Here is a 17,062-nt window from a genome sequence, read left to right as displayed (position 1 = left end):
AAAATATACATTTTATACATACAAGTTTATTATAATTATCAGAGAAAAATACCAAAGTTACATTGTGCCAGATAATTGCTAAGTCCCAAGTTGTGCTTAGAATTAAGGATCCAAACTGCCTAATTCTAAACTTTAATAAAAAAATTAATTTGAAAGCAAACATAATTGAAAAAAAATTTTTTATTAGGAAATATTCCAAATAGATTCAAGAAACTGTATCAAGTCCCAAGGTGTCCAGTATCTGACTACAATGACCTGTGCAACATTCAAACTGTTTATGATATTACATATTTTAATGAGCTTCGTTATATTCAGTACCATTTCCTTTGTACTTTCAGAATTCAGTAACGTGTCCAGAGCCATAAGGAGGGAGCAACTATTTTCAGTGGTAATATTGTCTTCAATTGCTTTAAAAATTTTGTCCAACAGATGAGCTGTGCTGCTCATTGCTTGTGACTACAAAACACAGAATTTGACATTTAATGAAATACATGTAAAATATACAAGAAATGTTAAAGTCTAGTGTAACAGCAGTACAACTGTCACGGCTGGGTACATAACATCACCTGAAAACACATCTGCTTTTCCTTTTCTGTTCGAAGACTCCATGAACATGCACCACCTCCTCCGCGCGCTCGCGCACACACACACACACACACACACACACACACACACACACACGAGATACATGCACAGACACACACGTGCACACAGGCGCACATGCACAGGCACATGAATGCACGCACACACACATACATGCACACAGGCACACACAAGAGACACGTACACACTCACATACACACACACACACAAATGCACACATGCACACGTGTACACACAAGAGTTTTCAGGAGCTAATGTAGCCTAATGATTGAACCTAGAAATAGAGAAAGTAGTTCCTTATGAAAACAGAGTTTTAGAGAACCACCATCTTTACAACTTGGGTCTCTAAAATGTGTCCATGGTGACTGAGGAACAGAGCTGGCCCAAGTGACAATGTGCCTTGCCAGGGCACTCAAACCTGTCCCTCCTGCTTTCTCATCTGTGAGCCAAAAATCCTGTCCACCATGCTCCAAATCTGTTGCAAACATGCCATCTGCTGTGGAATTTACTTGTCAGAATATTTTAATCAAAGGCAACCTGACTTTAAAAACACTTATGTAATTAAAACCAGAACACCAAGATGGGGCTGAGTAGAACACAGCCCCTGGCCACGGCACCTGTAAGAGCAGAGTGAAGGTCTCACTCTCAATGATCTTGGAGAAGTTTTCTACAATAAACGCCACACACTCTTCTTGCAGCCGGGACGCCATGGACAATGCTGCTTCTGTCCACTTTACTCTGGGTAAACCCATGATTAGCCTGTCACTCTCCATCAGAAGAAAAGCAGCATTCCTGTGATTCTAGAATTTTAAAAACATTTGGAAAAATCAGGTAGTATTACTATTCATAAAATAACTTTGTAAGCAAGTCATTCTCACAGGGATGTTTCCTATGAGAAACACAATTGCAGGTAGGTATTTTCTTTGCCACATCTATAGAGGACTAAGTGGAGTGGGTCCAGCAGCAGCTCAGCCAACAGCTCTTGTAGCAACAGGAGCTGTCTTAAGAGAATATCAGCGAAGGGTCAGCCAGTCAACCCCCATTATTTTAGAAATAACAAATTACACTTTTTAGCCATTCAGTTGCGGGATGGGTTTCTTACACAGCAATGAAATGGAAGACTGAGTACTTAGCATGGATGCTGGATATTCTTTAATTACTGAGGACCAGCTTCCCTGATCCTTACACCTTTACCACATGCTTTTTGTACATGCTATCAGAGAACTTGTCCCTTTTCTTTAAAGTACTTAATTCAGATAAGATTATTCAAATATGAACATAACATCTGTACTGCATGTTCGACATCTGGTTTTGCTTACTACTATACTGTAGGGCCTACTACAGAATGGGTCAATACAGAAACTCTATGTTTATTAGGTTTTTACTATTCTCAGCCTTAAACAGGATACCCAAATCACCTACTCCAAGGCTCACGGTGCATCACTCAAGACGGGGCAGAAAGAATGTAAGAGCTGCATGACGTGGCCATGGTACTAACAAATTCACATCAGCTATGGCTGCTGCAAAACTCCAACACAAAGCTGGACGGACCCACAAATATTCAGTCATAGATAGGGGAGGGGCTCATGGGGCCCAACCTGCCCCGGGGAGGAATTGGCAGTCCAAGGCTGCTGGAAGAGAGGAAGTCATTGTCTTCATTGAGTTACTCATGCTTCAGGACCATGTCCACACAGTTAACCCTGGGTAAACCCAGTGGGTTGCCAGGTAAAAACAAAAACAAACAGAAGGTCATGAAACTGGGATGAGAACTTGGTGAGGAGGACCACCAGTGGGGGGTAGGTATGAATATGACCTGAATGCATTATATACCTGTTTGAAATTGTCAAGAAATAAATTAACAAAATAAATACACAGACAATCCTCTACTTATATACATGATTTCCAATGTTTTATTGTTATGTAGTAATGAGTTACCTTGCATATAATAATATTTTATACATATGTAAATAGATATAGGATACATTCCTAGAAATAGAGTTGATACGTCAATACTACTTGTCTTGGATTCTACTCAAGACTGAGACTGAGAACTAGATCACCAGGAAGTGACCTCAAGGTCACTTGAACTACAATGAGGAAAGCTGGACACATTTACTAGCTACTTGTTATTCATTGTGTGACCTGTGGCACTGTATTAGCCAGAGCTTATTAGAAATACAGAACCCCTGGCTCTTCCTTTGACTTAGTGGGCTAAAGTCCACACACTTAAAATCTGTAAGTGCTTTTTATGGATTTAAAGTTTGAGAAGCACTGGTAGTCTACCGTAGTAATGACTGGGGCGCACCTCTGTTCAGGACTTTCTGAAGAATCTCTCACCTTGGGGCTCAGCAGAAAGCCAACAAAACAAAGAAGACAAAAGTTCTCAGCATCTCCTGGAGAGCGACAGAACTGGAATGCGAACCTGAAATCCTAACTCCAATGAAGGTCTTGACTATTAACCTAACCTTTCCCTGAATGACAACTGAGGGCCATCAGAACACAGACCACAGTTATGTTAGCACTGCTAGCTTACATCTGGTTACCATGGACTCTCTTAGAAGTTGGACAGTGTTCAGTGATTCAACTTTCTGGGGTGATGTCAGTCTCACTGACTCAGAACACTAATGGGAGTTAGCACAGGCCGCATGCCTGGGCTCACTCGGAACAAAGAAACAGGAGACTCGCAAGAAGACTTGAGAAGATCACAACTTGATGGGCTGATCAGTCTCTCGAGCAGGAGGCCACTCCACGAAGACCAGGAAAGGTGGCTGGTTTTTCTAACACATTAGAAAGTCAAGCTGGTGTAATATGCAGACACTAACACAGAATTAAGGGAAATGAAAAATAATCAACGAAGTAAGTTCTAAACAAAAAGCAAGGTGGGTCTCCAGAAACCAATCTACGCTAAATGAAGAACAGGCAGTTGAGATGCTGAAGTCAGTTCCAGACCACACAAGAGTGAGCACCATGGCAAAGCAAGTCAGTCACCCCAAAAGGCACTGTCCTACCTCACAGGAAGAAGAGCCTAATTTCTGTTCTGAAGAACATGGAAACCTTATACTGCAGTGCAGTTTAGTACACAATGGCATCACATCTAAAGAAATGCACATATCATAAAGACCTGTACTAGTGAGGAGCCAATGAGCACTGCGACTTTGAGATTCAGAATCTTTTCTGGGAGGACCTTGTCTCAAGGCTGATGGCTGCTGACTCATCAAGACAGTGTCTCATGAAGACTGGGGAGACGCTACGTTCTTAAAATAAGACGAAAATGAGGTTGCCACACAGCCTTTCCTTCCAAGAGATTTCTCTGTAGAATGTGATGCTGTTTCGCCTACAAATACTTTACATTTAACCACAGAACTTTTAACCTTTGGGTCAATACTCTCAAACCCTGAGAGGAAGAACTAGCATCTCATGGGGATGAGTCCCCTAACTGGTTATCCAATAAAAAGTGGTCAGCCCTGACATCATATATACAAACCACACTAAATGGACTCAGGAGGTTGTGTATACATGCACTTATGCATCTCTAACACCCCTCTCCCCACCACCCCATATATGTGTGTGTAACAATAATCAAAGAGGCCATCAATTTGAGAAGGGGTGAGGAACAGGGGACATTGGAGCAGTAAGGAAGAAACATTGGAGAGGCTGAGGAGAGGGAGGGGATGGGGAGAGGGAACATGGGAAGGGCTGGGACAGGGAATATGGGAGGGGTTGAGGGAGGACAGAGAAGAAGGAAGTGAGGCAATTATATTTTAATTAAGAAAATTTTAACAAACAAAACACTGTCCCTTTCTACCAACTACATTTCTGTACCATTTGAATGCCCTATCATTCCAACACTGTTCACAGCATCTGTTCTAGTAGACTCCACCTTAAGAACTGACTTTCGGGGCTGGACATGGTGGTGCACACACCTTTAATCCAATCATTCATGAAGCAGAGACAGGCAGATCTCTGAGTTTGAGGCTAGCCTGGTCTACATAAAGAGTTCCAGGACAGCCAGGGCTGTTACACAGAAAAAACCTGGCTCAAACCACCACCACCACCACCACCCCGCCAAAAAAAAAGAGAACCGACTTTCTTTGCTCATCTTAAAAATAAGCAGCAGCTACTCATTCATGAAAGTAGCATCAAGAGATGGTAGCAATTCAGTCACTTTTCCAGACTTGATTTTTAATTTCATTTCTCTTACTATTTTACCACATCTTCATTTATTTCCTTCACTGAGTTTTAAATCTCCCAAATCGCTCAACCAGGAGGATTAGAGTATGTTTCTTCCAAATGTCTGCTAAAGCTGTGTGTATGTGCGAGTTGTGTGTGTGAGAGAGAAAGAGAGGGAGACACATTCAGGTACACATACACAATAAATATTTAAAAAAAAAACAACAAAAAAGATAAGCAGCAATGCTTATGTTAAACACAGTGGTGTACTGAGATGACAGCTTTGTTAATGTGGGTCCTGGGACTCAAACCCAGGTCTTCGTGATTATGTGGCAAACATTTTACTAGCTGAGCCGTGTCCCTGGGATTCTGAATACCCTTAATGGCATCTAGACTGAGAAATGCCTTCCAAGAATGTTCCGATGCCCTTTGCCTAGCCAGATGCATCAGAGGAGTCACTATGTTTGGCAATTACGTTGTTATAAACCATACTTCTTAAATAATAACACTTGAAAATAGAAATTACTCCTGGATCCCTGGACCACAGAATGGATTCTGGGTTAGCAAGTATAAAAACACTAATCCATCACACATCTCCATGAGGGCTTTTGGGTGAACAAGTACCAAGTACATAGTCAATGAGCAGTATTCTGGAAGGAGTCTTTTCCTTCTTTTTTGAGAAGTCTCTACAGTGAATTTAAAATATTCATCAAATTTCATCATGAACAGACACTACTTCAGACTTTGTTGTTCCACTTACAGAGCGCAGGCTGCATGGGTTTGGTATAATTCTTAAGGGCCTGCTGTGGGATGGCCTGTATGTCAAATTGCTCTGATTGGTCAATAAATAAAACACTGATTGGCCAGTGGCTAGGCAGGAAGTATAGGCAGGACTAACAGAGAGGAGAAAAGAAAGAACAGGAAGGCGGAAGGAGACACTGCCAGCCGCCACCATGACAAGCAGATGTAAAGTACTGGCAAGCCACGAGCCATGTGGCAAAGTAAAGATTAATAGAAATGGGCTAAATATAAGAGTGAGAGCTAGACAATGATAGGCCTGAGCTAATGGTCAAGCAGTTTAAATAATGTAAGTGTCTGTGTGTTTATTTTATAAGTGGGATCTGGGACTGGTGGGACTTGGCAGCAGGACCTAGAGAGAAGTTCTCCAGCAACAAGGGCCCCCAAATTTTCAGAATGGTCAACACAAGCATCAGTTTATAGTAATCAGGGCATGAGTCCCTAATGTGAGAATCAGAAAGTCATTTGATGCTTGTGAAATCCTAGATGACATCTTCTTCCAGCACAAAGCTGTGTAATCTGTGCTGAAAACTGTTTATGTGGTCACCAATCAAGAAGACTGTAGCTAGGTCTTCTGGGTAATTTCCTGATGAGCCTCTGACACATTCCAACAGCCTCTGCACTGGCAGCAAAGGTGTTTTGCTTTCGTGTCTCCTGTGTGCTTACTAGAGCAGCATTTTACATTTCCTTATTAACTTTTCCTTTGCATCCATAACTTGGCCACCTGGCCCAACAGGCCTAGGTTTCAGTTCCTCTTTTGCTGTTGTTTACTTGAATTCTGTTCCTGAGATGGCGTGCTGCTATGTAATTCAGGCTGGCCTCAAATGAACAAGTGCTGGGGTTACAGACATGCCCCATACACCAAGGCAGCATGGCTGTCGGCTTTCTTTTGACATGCTTTCCTCGAAGCCCAGGCTAATCGTTTCTATCTTCTGACTTAAAGTGAGAGACCTGTGACCCTCATTTCATTTTGGTACTTATACCATTGTTAGGTCATGGATGGGCCTACAGAATAACAATACAATTGTAGAGAAGAAGGAGCAGCATGGCTTGATGGTTACTCTTCAATTACACTCAGCTACCACTTATGAAAAATCCAAATGAAACCCATTACAAGACACTTGATTCAGCTAACACCTCCTCCAGTGTGGGTGCTAATGGACCTGCATCAGGCTCATCTCCTCTCTTCCAGACGCAGCGCTGTGGAGTCCCATCAGCAACCCCCCAACCCGCTTCTCTAGTTTGAAACTGTTCTCTATCCTCTGGCTCAAACCACCTCTCTTCCTCCAGTCACGTTTATTTTAGTCTCTGTGGACTCACATACACACTCATTCATTCATCTGTTTGACAATATACCAAGTATCTAATATATCCTGGGTACTATTTTAAGGCTGGGTCTAAATTTTAAATAAAATTGACATGACCCTAAACACTAGTATCTTTAGAATGGTAGCAATATATTTTAAACCTTTTTTTGTCATTTACTGATGTAAACATAAAAGAAAACATCCAGACCATTCCTTTCTCATCTATGAAACAGATAAAACAGTACCTGTCTTATACTAAATTTCACAAAAGTAACAATCTATGAACCCTAAGTGTCTGATAAAAACACCCTACTACTTAGGGCACTGCTTGAGTCTGCAGTAAATGATGCTTCTGTTGAACCGAATTACAGCTGGAGTCACTCCCTGTATGACGGGGGGCAACTGCTCTATGTGAAGAAAACCAGCACAGCACAGTGGCAAGTGACAACGCCCTTGATTAGCTGCAGCTCGGCTGCAGAGGACATGACTGGCACCTCATGAGCTGCACTTGTTTTCCCAGTTAGATTTAGTCACCTGTGTCTAAAGCTCATGTTATCATTTAACCACGGATAAATCACAGGAGCAGGGCTGCTTAGACGTGTATGACAGACAGACAGAGAGACAGACAGACAGAAACAGAGAGAGACAGAGACACAGAGAGAGACAGACAGAGAGAGAGACAGACAGACACACACACAGAGATAGATAGACAGACAGACAGACAGAAAGATAGATAGATAGAGAGGACACTCCTTGTCTAAGGTAAGTGAAGCTAAGGAGGGACAGTTGCAGGCTGTTCAGTGTCAACAAAATGATTCAGCAAATGTGCAGCAAATTGTGAAGCCAGCAGCAGCAGCGGCATCTGCCTTTACCACGTCTTCTCTCTAAATCTCACTCCATACTGCTTACGCAGGCTAGTTTTATGTTGACCAGACACAGGCTAGCATCATTCTGCAAGAGGAAACTTCAATTAAGAAAATTCCCAGACCAGATAGGCCTGTGGTACGTTTTCTTGATTGCTAATTGTGTGGCAGGGGCCATCCTTGGGCCGGTGGTCCTGGTGCTATAGGAAAGCAGGCCGGCAAGCTATGGAGAGCAAGCCAGGAAGCAGCACTCCTCCATGGCCTCTGCATCAGCTCCTGCCTTGAGTTCCTGCCCTGACTGTCCTCAGTGATGGACTGCTGTCTAGAAAGGTCCTCCCTAAATTGGTTTGGTTATGATGTTTTATCACAGCAATAGAAAACTAACAAAAACCCCAATTTTGTGGCCACTCTAACTGGATAGACACAGAAGGAAGCTCAGGATGTAGACTTTATCACTGCCAGGCAAATGTCACAACACCACATAACCAACCCTGTCAACCTGGCACCTGAATGTAACTCTGCGGACTGTGCTTTGCTCCCTAGTGGAGAATAAGTCATGCTGTCTCCTAAAATGACACAGTTGTTACTCACTATACAACATGCTAACCCTTTCTTAAAGGAGAAGATAAAGATCAAAGTCTGTGTATATGCTATGTGTGATACGCATTACTCTTCAAACAGACTAAGTTCTCAGGGACTACCAACAAATATGGAGGCGCAAAGCAACTGGAACCAGCATGTCTTAGACCTTAGCAATGAAGTCACAGTTAAAATTAGGATATTTGACTACTAATCAGACAACAGAAGAGTGTGAATACTGCACATGTGTCCTAACTGCGGCTCATTCTGGAAGTGACAAGGTCATTTTTTTTTCTGTTTTTATAATCACCTTCCTCCACTCCTGAGTCCACATTCCTTTTGATTTTAGCAGCTGCCTCTGCTGTGTGTGGCTCCTAATCTGGCAGAACAGGCTAGACTGTCATTGTTAAAAATCCTGGGTCCTTATTGTCACTGCTCATATACTGTTATTGCTTCCTGCTGATCTGATGCACAGAACCTGGGTGTACTGCATTCCAGATGTGTTCAGATGTAGTCTCCCTTATCCACACTGGAGAGTGGCAGCCCAATCTCTCCTTAACAGCCAAGCTACTTCTTGGCTACATGGATTTGCAAACTAGCCAGGGGAAGGTTGATTCAACTATCAGCTCAATGGAATCCCTCCTGTATGTACTCCTGATGGAAGCATTTTTTATTGGTGCTAAGGTCTCTAAATCAGCAGCGCCCAAAGTTGCATAGAGAGGCAAAATTTTGCTAGTAGGTCAATAGGAACAATTCTGTGTGGGGTCAATCCCACCTCCCCATCTTGATTTCTGGGTACAGGAATTTTGACTACAAGAGAAACAGCACCTTAATGCAAAGCTGACGTAGTGCACACTGTATCTTGGAGACAATACCTCAGTCTGGGAAAGCACTGCCACCTAGCTGGCACTGTAACGCATCTTCTGAAGGCCCTCCTCTATTCTATCAGACCAGGAGTTTCAGGGTAATAGGGAAATTTGCAAGCTCAATGAATTACAAAAGCATGAATCCATTGATTTTCATTTCTGATGTGAATGTCAAAGATGACAGACAAGAAGTCCATACATTCATGGACAGCATTTTTAGCAGAAACACAGAGTTAGGAAGGTAAATTCACGCCCAGAGTAAACATCTATTCTAGTAAAAACAAATGTGTCTAGAGTAAACATCTATTCTAGTAAAAACAAATGTGTCTTTTCCAGGAGGAAACTGCCTCCTGTGAACAGCCTGTCACCAGGTGGTGAACATCTCTTGAAAGATGATGCTCCTGAGAAGCTCCGGTGTCATGTTCTGAATCACCCTGGTGATGTCAGTTTCCCTGCACTGCTGAACCAATGCACAATCTCCATTTCTGGAACCCTTATGTTAATGGTTCTACCCCAAACTAGTGAAGGAAGCACTTGAGGGCAGCTGCAGAAGAACAGGATTTCAGGGCTGAATCTCCACTTTGGTCCTGAGTTATCTGAACTGTGACTCTCACCTTGCTTTTACAGAAACATTAACATTCAATTTCTGCATTCCAGTCATTGACTAAGCTACCTGATGGCGCACACAAAGCATTTAGATTATACTTACTAAGGACTGAATCAGCATACTGAGACAAGTTTTCTGAATTTCAGGAGGTACATTTGCAAAGCTTCTTTCTGACCAAAACCTTGCAAAATGGCTTATAATCCAGCTGTTAAAGTAAAATAATCCAGGTTAGAGTAATGAAAAGACTTAAAAGTCAGTATTTTTTTCAATCATATAAGCACGTATAAACGACATAGTGGGACCGACCCTCACTTAATTTTATACGCTCTAAGATGGACTTAACTACACTCGCTTTCAGGTCATCATGCTCATGGGTAAATACTGGAGAAACCAGGAATGTTATCACACAGGGCTGTCTCCTCAGCAGCAGAAGTAAAATATGTTTCCACCCAGAAAGCTAGGAGTGGATGTGTGCTATCTGTAGAGTCAGACCTCACAAAATTCCCAGAATGTCTACCCCAGACTCTCTCTCCAAAGACCTTTATCTTTAGCTCCCAGTTAACAACCCATCCTCAGAGGGATGTCGTATGCACTTTATAGCTTGCTGACCTCTATGCTGTCTTGGTCAGAGACCACACCAGATCCTAGGCCCTTTACCTATAGCACCCACCCTGGTGGTCACACGTACTTTGTAAGGGAATTTCTAAGTAGTCACACCTTAAGCTTTATTGTGCACCTGGAACTGGAATGAGTCCTGCCTGGAAACTCTTTTCCAAATGGTACTGTGTTTAAATATGCTTATAATAAACTGCCTGGCAGCAGATGCCCTAAGTTAGGTCAGACTAAATCAGGCTGAATGGAGTTTTCTCTCTCACCTCTTCATGGCTTGTTTCTCTGGCTGCCGTGATGCTTGAAGGGACTCCCGCACAGAAACACATACTTAAACCCGTGTTGGTTATGTGCCCATTTTTACAAAGCCCTGGTTTATCTCCAATGAAACTGACCCCACATGTCTTAAGTAACATCTAAATCCAACTTCTCAACTGGTACAAGTAGTTAAGCACTTGAACTGTGTTTGAAAAAAACACCAAGACTAAAACTGCCCACAAATGTTAGAGAGTAGGAGTATATGTTATGTATACATATATACAAAGGACACACAATAACCACAGCACTGCATAAGGTGACTTACTTCATGCAGTCAGCAAAAAGACTTTCCACTCCAACTGAATGAGCAATAATTAGGCATTCTAGAATCGATGCCAATGTTCTGGGAACAGGCTAAAATTGACAGAAAATATTACATTCAGTCTTTTTAATTTACAGAGGCTGAAAGTATTTGGTTCATAATGAAATTCAGATTTATATACTTAAACCATGAATAAATACGTACAATTCAAAATTGGACAAATTTGACATTTCATTTCCTAGAGATCATTATGTGAAATTAAACAATCCAGACTCAGAACAATAAGTTATACATACTTTCTCACATGCAGATGTAACTTTAAATTCATATACATCTGTGTGTGTGTGTGTGTGTGTGTGTGTGTGAGTGTTTCTGTAGGACATCAAAATAGAAAGGGACCATGAAAAGGATGAAGAGGTCTAAAGGAGGGGCAGCAAGGGACAAGTAACCATGATGGGGTGTGTACGGCATAAAGGCACTAGCCTCGAGGCTCCTTGGGCCCCACTGGTCCCTGTTAACACGTTCACACATCAAAGCCACCAGGGTCCCCTGGCCGGCAAACACACCCACCCTCCACTGCTACCCTAAACCTCAGGCTGTTCTGGTTTACAGCTTTCTCCTCACCAGAGCTACCTTGCCACCCGCTCTGTCCCGGGGAGGCAGCCATGGCAGCTTTGGACTCCCCTAATGAGAGACAGCCATGTAGCAGTTTCTTATTTCTCAGAAACCTTTCTTTTCACCCAATAAGAGGTCCAGTTAGGTGGTTTCACTATGCTCTCATTTATGCCTAACAATCTGGGAAAGCCAACACTCATTTGTTAGTTGGGAGTTTATAGACTACTAAAGACGATCAACAACCTATCTCTACGGCAAACTTGGAATACTCTCTGCTCTACAAGTAGAACAAAGCTTCTTTAAAAACATTTCCTTCTTTTTCTAAAATATTTTTATTTTATAATTAACTTGATTTCACATATCAGCCATGGATTCCCCTGTCCTCCCTCCTCCCACCTCCCAGCCCTCTCCCCCAATCCATCCCCCATTCCTACCTCCTCCAAGGCAAGGTCTCCCCTGGGGAGTCAGCCCAGCCTGGTAGACTCAGCCAAGGCAGGTCCAGTCCCCTCCTCCCTGCACCAAGGCTGTGCAAAGTGTCCCAGCATAGGCCCTAGGTTCCAAAAAGCCAGCTCATGCACCAAGGACAGGTCACGGCTCCACTGCCTGGGGGCCTCCTAAACAGTTCAAGCTAATCAACTGTCTCACTTATCCAGAGGGCCTGGTCCAGTTCCATGGGGGCTCCTCAGCCATTGGTTCACAGTTCATGTGTTTCCACTAGTTTGGCTATTTGTCCCTGTGCTTTTTCCAATCACGGTCTCAATATCTCTCGCTCATACAATCCCTCCTCTCTCTCGCCGATTGGACTCCGGAGCTCCATTGTCTGATGGAAGCGGATGCAGAGATCCACAGCCGAGCCCCAGGTGGAGCTCTGGGAAACATTTCCTTCTAATCAGGGCAGTGATTTCAAGCTTTTGAACTATAACCTGCTATTAACTTGATTTTTCAACTGTTAAAGTATTACATCAGCATTTAAGAACTGAACGCAGGGCTTGGGGTGTAGCTCCGCTGGTGGAGAGCTTGTCTGAAATTTATGAGCCTTGGGTTCAAAGCCTAGCACTGCATACAGCAGGCATGTGAGTAAGCCTGTAACTCCAGCACTGAGGAGGGAAGGCAGGTGGTTACACTTAGCTTCTCAGTGAGTTTGAGGCCAGTCCAGGCTACATGAGATCCTGTCTCAAAAACTAATAAAAATAAATAACTGGATGTAAATAGTTTGCTTTGCTCATTGATGCTTTTCTTTTTAAATTTTATTTATTCTTTAATCTTTATGTGTGTGGGTGTTTTCCCTGTGGAGGCCAGAAGAGGGCGTCAGATCCCCTGGAACTGGAGTTACAGGTGGTTATGAACTGTCACATGGGTGCTGGGAATCTAGGTTCTCTGGAAGAGCAGCCAGTGCTTTTAATCACTGAGTCATCTCTCCAGCCCCTTAATGCTTTTCTTAAACAAGATCCTTTTAAGATAACTGATACTCTAGGTTTCCCTAAAATCAGAAGTTACCATCATTATATACATTATATAGTGGTAATTCCATGATATGATTTGGCTTTTTGATCCACCTTGTAAGGAACATCAGATCAATATGATGGAAAGGACTTTCATACACATACTTGACAGCCTAAAAGCACCCAGATGTCTGAAAAACCATAAAGTGTGCACAAGAGTTAAAAAGTTTTATTTAGGAAGAACCAGCCCTATGTAATACAAAATCTACTATTTAATGTATAACAAGAATAATTTCTTTTTTTTTTCTTTTTTGGGTTTTTCAAGACAGAGTTTCTCTGTGTAGCTTTGGTGCCTTTCCTGAATCTCACTCTGTAGCCCAGGCTGGCCTCAAACTCACAGAGATCCATCTGCTTCTGCCTCCCGAGTTCTGGAATTAAAGGTGTGCACCATCACTGCCTGGCCAAGAATAATTTCTATAAAAATGATTAAAATAAAAACTACGTACTGATTACCAAGTGTTTTTATAAGTAAATGACTGGCCTCCAGTCATTTTCAGAACCTGTTTATGGAATTTGGGAAGACATAATTATAAGAAAAAAATCAGAATGCAAAGCCCACCATAACCCTACTAAGAAAGTCCAAATATGTTTAACTATATAAAATGTTGGATAGAAAATTAATGAAATGACTAAAACCAGGTTTAGTAGATCTGGAACCAGCTGTCCATCACACATATCCAAATGTGTTATTAGAAGTTTATGATGTTTAAGTTACCGTGATGCATCAATAAAGACTGAAGTTAAAAATGGTAACATTCAAAACTTCATTTATAAAAATAGATGTTAAGGTCTACAAAAGCAGTAATGTTTAAGAGCCAGCTCAGCAGAAGCAGGAATCATCTCAAATAATCAACCACAGCACCAATCTACAGTAAGATGTTCCACAGAATGGCATGCCACATAAACAGAATTCCCCCAGGATCTCAATAAAAACAAATACCCGCTTTGTTTTTAGATACTTAAATGCTAATCCCTTTGTGGTTCTTGGTGTGATACTTGGGTTCTCACACTATTGTGTGAAGTGTGCTGCCCTCAAACCCATTCAGTGTCAGCAAATGAACTGTCCAGTTAAAAAAAGTACCAAGTGGATTATTGTATATTATATTGAAAGTATAACACAAGAAGGTGCATTTGATTCATATGCTCGTGAACATATGGAGAAGAGGCAACTGTGTGCAAAGATTCCTTATGGAAGAGACTTACAATGTAGACAGAGGAACCGGCTTCTCAAGCAGTCTCGGCTCAGAATGGACACTAACCCAAAGTGTTTGTTTTTTCAGCTACTACTTTAAACCGTATCTGCCAGACATGGTGTCCCCGAGTGTCGCTTTAATACTTCTGTGACATCTGACTCGACCTTTCCCTCCTCTCAGACAAAACTGTCTGGGGAGATCTAGAATATGGAGTAGAGAACAGTTCACTCTTCCATTCTCGGGATCCAGTTCCTATGGAAGCAGAAACTAAGACAGCAGGGAACTGTCCTTGACTTTAATTCAGGGAGACAGAAAAAGCCTTACTCAACACAGACACTGATGTAAGTGTTATTAAAATAACAAAATTAGAACTCAGACAAATGGGTAATAGTGTATCAAGTACCTAATAGGAAAAAATAGAGAGTTGTTTTTTGTTCATTATTAAATAAATAGATGCTCAATGAATTACAGAAAATTTTAAATTAAGAAAAAGCATAAATACATGAATTAACTTACATTCACAAAGTATATTAAAGAAATGACCAGTCGAAGCATAAAGTACAAGATGGGTTTGAAATGCACAGTACAGGATCTTTTTTTAGACAGTAAATTTGTGTAAACCAAAACATGTTCAAACCCCCTCAGAAAACGACTATTCTCCAACCCGGTGAAATGCTCCAATGTGGCAGAGGGAACGGAAAGAATCGACAAAGCCTCTGTGTGCTCTGCGAAATGGAGACGGAAACATCTTTCTTCTTTCTTGTGTCAAATCAGCAGGAGTCCCAGCTGTGCGCTATCTGATTTACACAGGATTCTTTACACGCTCAGTAACCCCCATCACGGGACATCCTCTTAAAACCATTACAGTCACTTCCTGGATTTGCAAGCCTATCTCGTGTTATTTCTCAACAAGGGTGCGTATGAGTTATGTATGAGTTAGACTGTGGCATTTTCAAATGTGACTGTGTTCACCGTCCCCAGTCGGGTGTGTGAAAACTGGTGGTGTGTCAGATGTAACACGTACCTTCTGAAAGAAGTTACAGTAGTCTCTTCTTAAGATGTAGACTGCTACTTCTCTCAATCCTTCCAGGCCGTACATGTCAGCCACGTTCAGTATCTGACTAAAGAAAACACATGTCAGCTGATAATTCTCAAACATAAAATCAAAGTACAATACACAATAATTTCTTGATAATATAGTATGTCCAGAAAAATCTGTTGACTCTGTTTGCTTTACATACATAGGTCAAAGTTGTCAGCACAGACACAGGATTTGGTTGTGGCAAGGAGGGAGGAAGAACTGAGATGTTGTGACATACAGAATAAAAGTGCTTTAAAGGCTATAATTTTTTTTTTTTTTTTTGAGACAAGGTTTCTCAGTGTAGTTTTGGTGTCTGTCCTGGATCTCGCTCTGTAGACCAGGCTGGCTTTGAACTCATAGAGATCCACCTGCTCTGCCTCCCAAGTGCTGGGATTAAAGGTGTGTGCCACCACCGCCTGGCTAAATGCTGTAATTTTGTTAAAAAAATTTATTTTAAGTATGTGAGTATTTTGCCTGCACGTATGTCTGTATACCACATGCATGCCTGATGCCCTTGGAGGCCAGAAGAGGGCACAGGATCTTCTGGAACTGGGGTCACAGATGGTTGTGAACCTCTTCAAAACCAACAAGTACTCTTAACTACACAGTGAGATTGTTTTTGTTTTGTTTTTTTTCTTCGAGACAGGGTTTCTCTGCGTAGCTTTTGCATCATCTTTCCTGGAGCTCACTTGGTAGCCCAGGCTGGCCTCGAACTCACAGAGATCTGCCTAGCTCTGCCTCCCGAGTGCTGGGATTAAAGGTGTGTGCCACCACCGCCTGGCCAGAGTGAGTTTTTAATCTTTCCAGTCTCACACTTACTGTTTTTAGGTACCCCCCCCAATATAATCAAAACAGAACAAAATAGACAATAAAAGTTAATCTGCTACTTCACTGACACTTTGCAAAACAGTTCAACAAAACAGAACCCATATAACTTTTATGTTTAAACTTACTTTTAAAAACAATACATACCCAACATTAGCTTTGTCTGGAAAATCCAAAGTCCCTCCATATATGAAATGCATCACAACATTCATTTCTACATGGGTGATACTGCAAGAAGAAAATAACACTCAAATCTAGAAACAGTTAGGGTTTAATTAATATCAATGATACATCCTATTTTCCCATAAACTTGAAGTTCTAGTAACCTCTATTCTTCAAATAACATTAATTTAAAATCAGCAGCTCTGATAGGCATGGTAGTACACACCTTTAAACTTAGTACTTGGGAGGAAAAGGCAGAGAGATCTCTGAGTTCGAGAACTTGGTCTATGTAGCAAGTTTTAAATCAGCCACAGCTACACCGTGAAGCCCTGAATCAGAAAATAAAGCAAAGGCTGGAGACCTCACTGAGCTGTTAAAATACTGTTGCTCTTGCAGAGGATCTGGCTCAGTTCCCAGCATTTACATGTTAGCTCACAGCCATCCTTAACTCCAGTTCTAGGGGATCCAACACCGTCTCCTGATCTCCACAGGCACCAGGCACACCCAGGGTACACACACACACACACACACACACACACACACACACACGTAAACACACACACACACGTAAACACACATGTATATACTATATATATATATGTATGAACATGTATATATGCAAAACATTCATATACATACAATAAAAATAAATCTAAAAAAATTAAAACAAAACATCTCTAGCAGCAATGGATTTATATGTAA

At 41.8% G+C, this 17,062-nt stretch overlaps 1 protein-coding gene and 1 non-coding gene across 2 annotated transcripts in view; one reads left to right on the top strand and one right to left on the bottom strand.

The window, feature by feature from the left end:
- The window catches only part of Btbd8 (BTB domain containing 8), a 72,527-nt gene that overhangs the window by 14,738 nt on the left and 40,727 nt on the right, over window positions 1-17,062 (bottom strand). The window contains exons 6-11 of the mRNA XM_028867375.2: window positions 16,346-16,426; window positions 15,317-15,413; window positions 10,986-11,074; window positions 9,896-9,998; window positions 1,221-1,403; window positions 319-456 (exon numbers count right to left, since the gene is read on the bottom strand). Coding sequence (XP_028723208.1) covers window positions 319-456; window positions 1,221-1,403; window positions 9,896-9,998; window positions 10,986-11,074; window positions 15,317-15,413; window positions 16,346-16,426 — 691 coding nt within the window. The remainder of the gene's footprint in view (window positions 1-318; window positions 457-1,220; window positions 1,404-9,895; window positions 9,999-10,985; window positions 11,075-15,316; window positions 15,414-16,345; window positions 16,427-17,062) is intronic.
- On the top strand, window positions 14,069-14,169 carry LOC114691897. The gene has a single exon (XR_003734298.1). It is a non-coding gene; the product is annotated as a small nucleolar RNA U13 (small nucleolar RNA).

This window comes from Peromyscus leucopus, chromosome 10 (assembly GCF_004664715.2).
Source record: "Peromyscus leucopus breed LL Stock chromosome 10, UCI_PerLeu_2.1, whole genome shotgun sequence".
NCBI classification, from domain to species: Eukaryota; Metazoa; Chordata; class Mammalia; order Rodentia; family Cricetidae; genus Peromyscus; species Peromyscus leucopus.
The sequence above is the reverse complement of the archived record's forward strand: the minus strand, read 5'-3'. Positions and strand labels throughout refer to the sequence as shown.